The sequence below is a fragment of the Prionailurus bengalensis genome, chromosome A1 (assembly GCF_016509475.1).
Source record: "Prionailurus bengalensis isolate Pbe53 chromosome A1, Fcat_Pben_1.1_paternal_pri, whole genome shotgun sequence".
Classification (NCBI taxonomy): Eukaryota; Metazoa; Chordata; class Mammalia; order Carnivora; family Felidae; genus Prionailurus; species Prionailurus bengalensis.
This window is the reverse complement of record NC_057343.1, coordinates 118137761-118147797: the sequence shown is the minus strand read 5'-3', so window position 1 is coordinate 118147797 and position 10037 is coordinate 118137761. Positions and strand designations below refer to the sequence as shown.

At 53.0% G+C, this 10037-nt stretch overlaps 1 protein-coding gene across 3 annotated transcripts in view; it reads left to right on the top strand.

The window, feature by feature from the left end:
• The first annotated feature begins 410 nt into the window (after positions 1–410).
• The window catches only part of ARAP3 (ArfGAP with RhoGAP domain, ankyrin repeat and PH domain 3), a 25072-nt gene continuing 15445 nt past the window's right edge, over positions 411–10037 (top strand). For 2 of the 3 annotated variants that reach the window (XM_043581269.1, XM_043581099.1), the window contains exons 1-13: positions 430–487; positions 1963–2636; positions 2753–2814; positions 2912–3023; positions 7092–7292; positions 7452–7521; positions 7793–7913; positions 8008–8192; positions 8282–8388; positions 8863–9062; positions 9161–9246; positions 9389–9571; positions 9729–9864. In XM_043581269.1, the coding sequence (XP_043437204.1) occupies positions 2113–2636; positions 2753–2814; positions 2912–3023; positions 7092–7292; positions 7452–7521; positions 7793–7913; positions 8008–8192; positions 8282–8388; positions 8863–9062; positions 9161–9246; positions 9389–9571; positions 9729–9864 (1987 nt within the window). In that variant the 5' untranslated portion in view covers positions 430–487; positions 1963–2112. Of the gene's footprint in view, positions 488–1962; positions 2637–2752; positions 2815–2911; positions 3024–7091; positions 7293–7451; positions 7522–7792; positions 7914–8007; positions 8193–8281; positions 8389–8862; positions 9063–9160; positions 9247–9388; positions 9572–9728; positions 9865–10037 lie in introns of all 3 variants that reach the window. The other variant, XM_043581188.1, reaches the window with a different exon arrangement.

Below are 10037 nucleotides of genomic sequence, written 5' to 3'. Positions count from 1 at the left end.
CCAGCCACGGTGCTGGGCATGGGACAGGGGCTGCCACCCTGGGGGCTTAGGGCCCACCTCTTTCCCTCCTCTTTTGGCACGATGGGGAGGGAACAGCAGAAGGGATGCAAAGCCGTGCTCCAGGCCGCTCTCCTTTTCGCTCTGGTTCTACCTCTGTCACATCTCCATTCTGGTCTTTACCCCTTTGTCCCTCTCTCTAATGCTGTCTTGACCTCCCGCTCGTGTTCCGGTCCCTTTCTCGGCCCCTAGGAAGACAGAGTTGGCCAGGCCCCGAGATAAGCGCAGCGGTTAGGTAAGGAGCCCAAACCTTTTGAAGGCCGGCGCTTGCACAAGGAGTGGCGGGGCCCAGCGGAGGGAACCGGCCGGCGGGGCGGGGCGGGGCCGGACCCGTCGGGGGAGGGCTGAGGGGAGGCGGGGCCCGCTCTGCGCGACCCGAGCCTCGGACGGCGCGGCGGGCACCGGGAACGGACGGCGGCCGCGTAGTGAGGTGAGGACCCCCGCGCCCACGGGCCCCTGCTTCCCAGACTCCTCCCCGTCCCCTCCTCGAGGGCCCCGTCCGCGCCGGCGGCCCTCCCCCGCCCCCCTCCCCGCCGTGGCTCGCCCCTCCCTCCGGTGGCCCGGCCTCTGCCCCCTCCCTCCTCAACCCCCTCCTTCGTCGCAGCCCGCGCTGCCCCGCGCTGCCCGGCCCGCCCCCAGCACTCCTGCCCCGCGCACCTCCGGGTTCCCAGTCCCGTGCCCTCGGGCTGGATCTGAGTCACTGGGAAACTGGGCTCTGAGTCAGGCCCTAACTCAGCTGGGTAAGGGGGCCCAGCTGCGGAGAGGCAGAAAGGCCAGAACTGATGCTGGGGCGAGAGGGAGTCCTGGTCAGGACCCCATGGGGAGAAAGTGTGTGAGAACCTAACAGGCAGAGGCAGAGAGACAGAAATCTGGAGTCACATACACCTAAAGGTCTAGTTAAAATTGGAGACTCAGGCAAGGAGAGGCTTAATGACAGAGCAAAAGAAGGAGGGGAACAAAGATGGATTTAGATAGAGGCAGTGACCGATAGAGTGGGGTAGAGAAAGGGACAAGCAGAGAGAAAACTCCAGGGAGACAAAATCTGAGACAGGTCCAGAGAATAGACCAGGGTCAGGGTCAGGATGGCAGAACGGGACAGAGCCTCAAAGACTTGAGCCCAAAGGCATGGGAAAGGGAAAGGGAAAGCTCAGAGGAAGAAGATGTGGAGAAAGCAGAGGTAGGGGGATGTCATTTCACACTCTTGAGTCGCTATAGGGAGGGTGCTCACATGTGCATGCATGTGTGTGAACATGCTTCAGGTTGGTGGAGAGTGAAGACCCTGGAGTACCCCTGGCCTCTGGGCCCTCCTCTTTCCAGCCCAATTCTCCACCCTATCCCCATTCCCCAGGCGGCCTGTTTCCACAGCCAGGACCCCACTTGCTGAAACTAGTTAGGGCTCTCTGGGCAGCCTGACCAAGGCAGACAGGATGTGGGGGCGGCCAGGGCTGGAGGGACAGGAAGGAAGTCTGAGCAGAGACAATAGGTGGAAGGGGAGGAGGAACTGGGAATGACCAGGATTAGGATGGCCGAGCTTGTACCTCAGTTCTGAAAACCAGGGGGGTGGAATCTCCACCTCTTCCCTCCTCTTGTGCCACAGCTGCCCCTGTACCCACCTTAGGCCACATCATGAGGCCCCTCTTCCCACCATCCCATTCCATCCTGCCCCCGCAGGCTTCTGTCATCTTGTCCCATGCTGACTTGGTTGAATGCAATAAAGCAGAGGCAGAGCTTTGATCCAGACCTAGGGTGGTCAGGAGCATGGGGGCCAACACTTCCACCAATTTGTTGTGAGCCTGGGGCAAGCCTCTTCCCTTCTCTGAGCCTCAGTGTCCTCATATGCAAATGAAGAGATTCCTCTATAATAAGAAAGCCCTTTCTGATGTTCTGGGACGGCTCTTCCTCCAGATTGCCGGCCACTGGTCATTTTTCTTTGGAGGAAGACAAGTCTGGTGCCTACCCCCTGTCCAGGCCTCAGACTTTGGGACAGGGAGGGGGAATCTCAGCCTGAGCCCTTCCTTCACCCTGCCGCTCCCCCCAGCAATGGCCTGAGCCCCCATGGCTGCCCCTCAGGACCTGGACATCGCTGTGTGGCTGGCCACGGTGCACCTGGAGCAGTATGCAGACACGTTCCGAAGGCATGGCCTGGCTACAGTGGGTGCAGCCCGGGGCCTGGGCCACGAGGAGCTGAGGCAGTTGGGTGTCAGCGCCACAGGTCACCGGAAACGCATTCTGCGCCTGCTGCAGGCAGGTGCTGCAGAGGGCTCCCTGGATTCCCAGTTGGACAGTGCCATGGAGCCATCCCCCAGCCTAGCCCCCCAAGCCCAGCCCCTGAAGCCTGTGCCTAAGCCCAGGACAGTATTTGGTGGACTCAGCGGCCCCACCACCACCCAAAGACCTGGAGCGAGCCCAACCCTCTGGAAACCAGAAGTGTCCAGGAGCCCGGAGTCCAGCCCAAGTTCCCCTCCTCTCCCCACCTCCTCCTCTGAGCAGACTTCAGCCTTGAATACTGTGGAAATGATGCCAAATGCCATCTACTTTGGCCTGGACTTAAGAGGCGGGGCACAGACAGCCCAGGACATGTGAGTGGGGCTGGCTTCCTTGGGATCCAGTGCTGGGTGGGGGCAAGAAGGTGCAGGACATGAGGGTTTCTCCTCTCTCCTCTCTCCCTTAATGATCACTAGACCTTTTCCCTCAGGACCCCAGACAGCTCCCAGGCAGCTGCCCCCACCCCTGCCCTCAGGCCCACAACAGGCACAGGTAGGTGGGTTATCATGGGTTGGGGGGAGAGAGACAGGTCCCTTCAGGACCCAGACATTCCCACCTGACCTCCTCTTCCTTGTCTCTCCCCTGCCAGTACATATCATGGACCCTGGCTGCCTGTACTATGGTGTCCAGCCCGTGGGGGTCCCAGGGCCACCTGACAGAAGAGAAGGCAGAGGTGTCTGTCAGGACCGGGTTGAACACAGGTGAGTAGTCAGTAGGGTGGTGATGGCAGGAAGAGAGAAGCTTGAGGAGCAGTCTGGTGGTGGCCATGGATCCAGTTATTCGTCACGTGTGTATTGAGTGTCCACTGTGTGCCAGCCAGGTACTCAAGATATAGAAGGACTATGGCAGACCCAGTACCCCCCTCAAGCCTCTTGTGACTCAAGGGCAGACAGGAACTGAAACAAGTAGACAAACAGATGGATATATAATTTACAATACGGAGAAATGCTTTTCTTGCTTTCATTTAACAAATCTTTATTGAGCATCTACTGCATCCCAGATGTTGTAGGTATTTGGGATAGATCAGAAATCCTTGTCCGTGTGGGGAGTCAAATAAAAATAAGTATAATAAATAAGTTACATCATATGTTAAAAGGTATTAAATACCATGGGGAAAAAAAGAGCAGGGTAAGAAGGCTGGGATGGAGTGAGGGGAAGTGGGCTATAATTTTTCATTAAGAGTTGCCAGAGTGTTTTCAAATGACACTTGAGCAAAATGAAAGGTGTGAGAGAGTTAATCATGACAGTGTCTGGGATAAGTGTCCCAGGCAGGGGGAGTGGCTAGAATAGAGGCTTCCAGGTAAACCCAGGAGTGGTGATAAGGCCAGTGGGGCTGGGGTATAGTGGCCAGGGCAGGAAGAGTGGGAGGAAATGATGTCAGAGAGGTAAAAAGAGTCAGATCAGGTAGGACCTTGTGGGGACTTTCGCTTTGACTCTAAGTGAAATGGGAAGCCACTGGAAGGGTTTTGAATACATTTTTAAGAATCCCTCTGGTTGCTGTGTTGGGAATGGTCAGTAGGAGCAAAAGCAGAAGTAGAGAGACCAGATATGAGGTTATTGCAGTAATCTAGATGACACATCTCAGACTAGGTCATGGTAGTGGAGATGGCAAGAAGTGGTTGGATATGAGTTATATTTTGAAGGCAAACTGTCATGTGAGAGACATTGACACTTGGGGTGTGAGAGAAAAGAGCAGTCAAGAATGACCTCAAAGATTTTAGTCTGAGCTGCACTGTCCAGTGTGGTAGCCACTAGCCACATGTGCTTACTGAACACATGAAATGTGGCTAGTCTGGAGTAAGATGTGCTGTAACTATAAAACTACCAAATTTGAAAGACTTAGCATGAAAAAAAATCAGTACTGGATGAATATGACAGAAGTAGACATAAATTATCTTACTTTTTATATGGATGACATAGTAAAATGTTAATATGTTGGGTATGTGGGATTAAATAAAATATAATTAGTTTTACTTGTTGCTTTTTATTTTTTAATGTGGCTACTAGAAAATCGAAAATTACATATGTGGTTTGCACAGTGACCTCTGTTGGACAGTGCTGTTTGAGCAACTGAAAGTTCCTGGAGTTGCTCTGATCTGACATGGGGAAACTGCACAAAGCAGGGGGTGGTGGGGAGATCGGGAGCTCCATTTTGGATGTGCTGAATTTGAGGTATATATTATAAGCCCAAGAAGAGATGACAAATAGACCATTGAATATACAAATCTGGAGTTTGGGGGGAGAGGTCTGAGCTGGAGATCTAAATTTGTGAGTTTACAGCATCTACATGGGTGTATATAGCTGTGAGTGAGTGTCGATAGAGCAGAGGACCAAGATCAGAGTCCTGGCATACCCCAATATCAAGAGGTTTGGGAGAAGAGGAAGAACCAGCAAAACAGACTAAAAAGAAATGAGTAGTAAAGGAGAAGGAAAACCAGAAGAGTGTGATGTCATAGGAGCCAAGTGAAGACAGGAGGAGGGGGAGGTCAACAGTTCAAATGCTGCCAGGAGGTCAAGAAAGACAAGGATTGAGAATTGGCTTCTGGAATTGGCAACATGGAGGTCACTGGGGACCTTGACAAGAGGTAAAGGTGAAAGCCAGATCAAAATGGTCTCAAGAGATAACAGAAGGAGTTGGAAGGTACAGATGACATTTTTTAATTTTTCTGCAAAGAAGAGCACAGGGTTGAGTGGTTGTTATAGTGGAAGTGGAGTTAAGGAATGTTTTTTGTAGGAGGCAGTGTTACATATGTTTATAGATGGATTGCAGGGATGTGGTAGAGAGGGAGAATTAGTTGCTGTCGGGGAGAGGAAGGGGAGACAGTCTGGAGCAACATCCTTCTGTAGGTGAGAGGATGGTGCACAGAGGAGGGACTGGTTTCAGACAGGGATGTTTATGACAGCAGCAGAAGGAATGTAAAAAATGTGTGAAATTGGGTAGATGAGGCACTGGGAGTTTGTGGGGGTTCTTATCTGATTGCTTAAGTAAGCAATTTAAATAAGTGTTTCTCACTTAAGTAAGAAACAAATAGGGTAGAGTAATGGTTTTCAACCTTAGCTGCACTATAGTCTGGGGAACTTTTTTTTTTTTTTTTTTTTTAGTTTATTGATTTTGAGAGAGAGAGAGAGAGCACACAAGTGGGGAAGGGGCAGAGAGAGAATCCCAGGCAGATTCTGCACCACCAGCACAGATCCCTATGTGGGGCTCCAACTCACTAACCAAAAGGGAGATCATGATCTGAGCCCAAGTCAGATGCTTAACGAACTGAGCTACCCAGGCAACCCAGCCTGGGGAACTTTTAGAAATAAACATTCATGAGCCCACTCCCAGATGATTAAACTTAAATGTCTAGGATGGGGGCCATATACTGGTATTTTAAGGTTTCCCAAGTGACTTTGTGCTACTGAGGTTAAGAACTCCTGGAAAGTGACAAAGAATAATAGAGGACTTCCTGGGAAGATGGCATAAGCAAAGACCTAAGGGCTGAGATAAAGCAGCCCAGGAAAGCATGTTCTGGGCAGAAGGAACAGCATGTGCAAAGACTCTGAAAGAGGAAGAGAAGGTGGCTAAACTGTAGTAAGCAAAGGCAAGGGTGATATAAAAGGAAGTCAGGGGATTGGGTGTGGGTCTCATTGTACAAGGTCTTACAGCCCATGTTAAGGGATTTGGATTTATCCCAACTGCAAATGAGAAGTTATGCATGATTTCATTGAGGGAAGGGGTGGTGGAGGATAGTGAAATGATCTCATTTGCATTAAATTTTTTTTTAATGTTTATTTTTTTATTTTTTTATTTTTTAATTTTTTTTTTCAACGTTTATTCACTTTTGGGACAGAGAGAGACAGAGCATGAACGGGGGAGGGGCAGAGAGAGAGGGAGACACAGAATCGGAAACAGGCTCCAGGCTCTGAGCCATCAGCCCAGAGCCCGACGCGGGGCTCGAACTCGCGGACCGCAAGATCGTGACCTGGCTGAAGTCGGACGCTTAACCGACTGCGCCACCCAGGCGCCCCATTTAATGTTTATTTTTGAGAGAGAGACAGAGACAGAGCGTGAACGGGGGAGGAGCAGAGAGAGAGGGAGACACAGAATCTGAAGCAGGCTCCAGGCTCTGAGCTGTCAGCACAGAGCCCAACGCGGGGCTCAAATTCACAAACTGTGAGATCATGACGGGAGCTGAAGTTGGACGCTTAACCAACTGAGCCAGCCATGTGGCACCCTTTTTTTAAAAATTTTTTTTAATGTTTATTTATTTTTGAGAGAGAGAGAGACAGACAGACCGTGAGCAGGGGAGGAGCAGAGAGAGGGTCAATTGCATTTTTAAAGGAGTGCTCTGGTAGTGATGGAAAGTGAGGTCCAAGGGAGGGCAGGAGTGGAAGCAGGTGACCAGTTAGGTAATTCATATCACCCTGGTGAGAACTCATGGGAATTTGGTCCAGGGAGAGAAAGTCAAGCACTTTTTGGAGAGAGAACCAAAAAGACTTATTGATTAGATATCGGCAACTGTGGCAGAAAGCCAGCTACACAGCCTTTCCCCAACTTTTCTACCAAGTAATACTAATGGCAAAGGAGAGGGACTGAAATTTTTCCAGTAAAAAATCCAAGTGTGCTCAGGGAAAAGGCTCTATGATAATCTTTTGGGTTCCCAACATCCCCATTTCCCTGTTTGAAAAGTGATCCAGTACCTTCCAAACATTCTATGAAGTGCTGTGGGTGGGGGTATCTAGGGACCTGGGTCTAATATATGTTCTCTCTTGCCCCACATAAGGCTCAGCAGGCAGGATCTGGAAGCACGGGAGGATGCTGGCTATGCTAGCCTTGAGCTACCTGGAGATTCTACCCTCTCACTGCCCACCCTGGACATGGAGATGAATGATGACCTCATTTCACCCTATGCCAGCTTCTCATCCACAGCAGACCGCCCCACGCCCCTGCTCAGCGGCTGGCTAGACAAGCTCTCCCCTCAGGGGTGGGGCTACTGGGGAGGGAAAGGGAGGGTAGGGAGGGAGAAGAGGGAAGAGGGAGGCTGGGGGGTGGTGGTGGGTCGGGTCCCAGGTACTCCCAGACCCTAGGAACCCTCAGGATACAGCCTCCACCACTCACTCATCTTGGCCCCTGCCTTCCCCAGAAACTACGTTTTCCAGAGGCGCTTTGTGCAGTTCAACGGCAGGAGTCTGATGTACTTTGGCAATGATAAGGTGGGGGTCTGGGAGATGCTATGTTGGGCCTAGGGAAAGAGAAAGGGAAGGAGGGTTGAGAAAGGCTCGGGACTGGAAGATGGGAAGCCCAGGTCGGGGGCGGGGGGCGGTCACCACACGACTGATGTCAGCATCTAAAGTAGCTAGGTTAGCAGCTGTACCCCACTGCGTGTGGAATGAATGCCGATCTCATTAAAAGTTGGCGCTGGCCCCAGGGTCAGCACACATGGTTGAGTTGCTGTCCCTTTGGGTCACTGGGCTGTCTCTCCAGGATCCCTTCCCCAAGGGTGTGATCCCTCTGACTGCCATTGAGATGACCCGCAGCAGCAAGGATAACAAGTTCCAGGTCATCACTGGCCAGAGGGTGTTTGTGTTTCGCACAGAGAGCGAGGGTGAGAAGCAGGGCCCTACTGTGTCAGGGTGGGGGGCAGGGAAGCCATGTGAGCACACAGCTGCTGGCTAACCTGCTTCTCTGTCCCCCACCAGCCCAGCGGGACACATGGTGCTCCACACTGCAATCCTGCCTGAGGGAGCAGCGCCTCCTGGGCCATCCCCGGCCCCCTCAGCCACCCCGACCCCTCCGCACAGGCATGCTAGAACTTCGTGGACACAAGGCCAAGGTTTTTGCTGCTTTGAGCCCTGGAGAGCTTGCCCTGTACAAGAGTGAGCAGGTGAGAAGGGCCTGGCCGAGGCCAAGGAGCCTGGCCTAGCCCATTCTCGTGTCTCATTGAACCTGTTCCAACCCCCACAATCCCACCAGGCCTTTTCTTCCGGCATTGGGATCTGCTTCATTGAACTGCAAGGATGCAGCGTCAGGGAGACCAAGAGTCGCAGTTTTGATCTGCTCACGCCCCATCGCTGCTTCAGGTGGGGCCCAGACTGGCAGGAGGCAGGGATGGGGGAGAGACTTTTTTTTTTTTAAGTTTATTATTTATTTTGAGAGAGAGAGAGAAAGGGTGGGGGGGGGGGGAGGGAGAGAAAGTGTGAGTGGGGGGAGGGGCAGAGAGAGAGAGAAAATCCCAAGCAGGCTCTGCACTCTTGAACCCACAAACAGGGAGGTCATGACCTGAGCAAAGACAGACACTTAACAGACTGAGCCACCCAGGCACCCCTGGGGGAGAGACTTTTGAAGGAGACCCAGGGCAGGTAGAGGACTGGAGGCCTCTTCAGTAGGATGTCAGTGGGTGTGCACTGATGGAATTCCAGGGATCAGGGTCAAGGTCTCAGGAGGGTCTGGGCTGGCCCAGAAGTGGCCTGCAGGGCTTCCTGCAGGAATGGCTAGTGAGATGGGACAGGTAGGAGGGGGTATCCATGCCCACAGACTGGCTGTCCACCCCTCAGCTTCACAGCCGAGTCTGGGGGTGCTCGGCAGAGCTGGGCGGCCGCTCTGCAGGAAGCAGTAACCGAGACCCTGTCTGACTACGAGGTGGCTGAGAAAATCTGGTCCAATCGGGCAAACCGGCACTGTGCGGACTGTGGCGCCTCCCGCCCAGACTGGGCTGCTGTCAACCTGGGGGTGGTCATCTGCAAGCAGTGTGCAGGTGAGGGCTGGGGCCTTTAGCTAAAACAGGGAGAGGGAGTGGGGGCTGAGGCTGGAGGTTCTGGGTATCTATGCCACATACCCTTCATACCCTAACAGGTCAGCACCGGGCCCTGGGTTCTGGGATCTCCAAAGTACAGAGCCTGAAGCTGGACACAAGTGTTTGGAGTAATGAGATAGTACAGGTGAGGAGTCTGAAGAGGGAAAAAGTGGGGAAGATGGAAGAAAAGCATCCATAAAAGGCTGTGGGCCCAGCTTGAGGGCAGGATTGAAATGTCTGATGACTCAAGTTCCTGTCAGTTGCCTCTGCCCTTTGTCATCCTACAGTTGTTCATTGTCCTGGGAAATGATCGTGCCAACCGCTTCTGGGCAGGGGCATTACCCCCAGGTGAGGGGCTGCATCCAGATACAAGCCCCGGCCCCCGGGGAGAGTTCATTTCCCGGAAGTACCGACTGGGTCTCTTCCGGAAGCCCCACCCTCAGTATCTAGATCATGGCCAGCTTCTCCAGGTAGGAGGGACAGGTTGGGGCTGATGGAGGAGGGCAGTCTCTGAGTTGAAATGCCTAGACTTGGCGTGGGGTTGGGGCTGTTTCTGATGACTGGAGGACTGTCCCCACACTGTCAGGTTGGGTCTTGGGGCTGACAGAGGCCCTTCCCCTTCTGTAGGCACTGTGTGCAGCTGTGACAGGACCCAACCTGCTGAAGAACATGACCCAGCTCCTCTGTGTTGAGGCCTCTGAGGGCGAGGAGTCCTGGTCCCCCTCAGCACCTGATGGCAGCTTCTCTGGTCTCCTGCTCCCAGGTAATCCCCAGAAGGACCTCCTTTCTCATCCCCTAAGAATTCTCAACCCTGACCCGTGCCTTGATTGTTCCAGGGAGCCCCGTGTACCCTTTTACTCATCCCATCACAATGGCTCAGTTTGGGTAGTTTCCCAACCTTCTAGATCCTCTGGGTCCTATATCCTGAAGTCATGA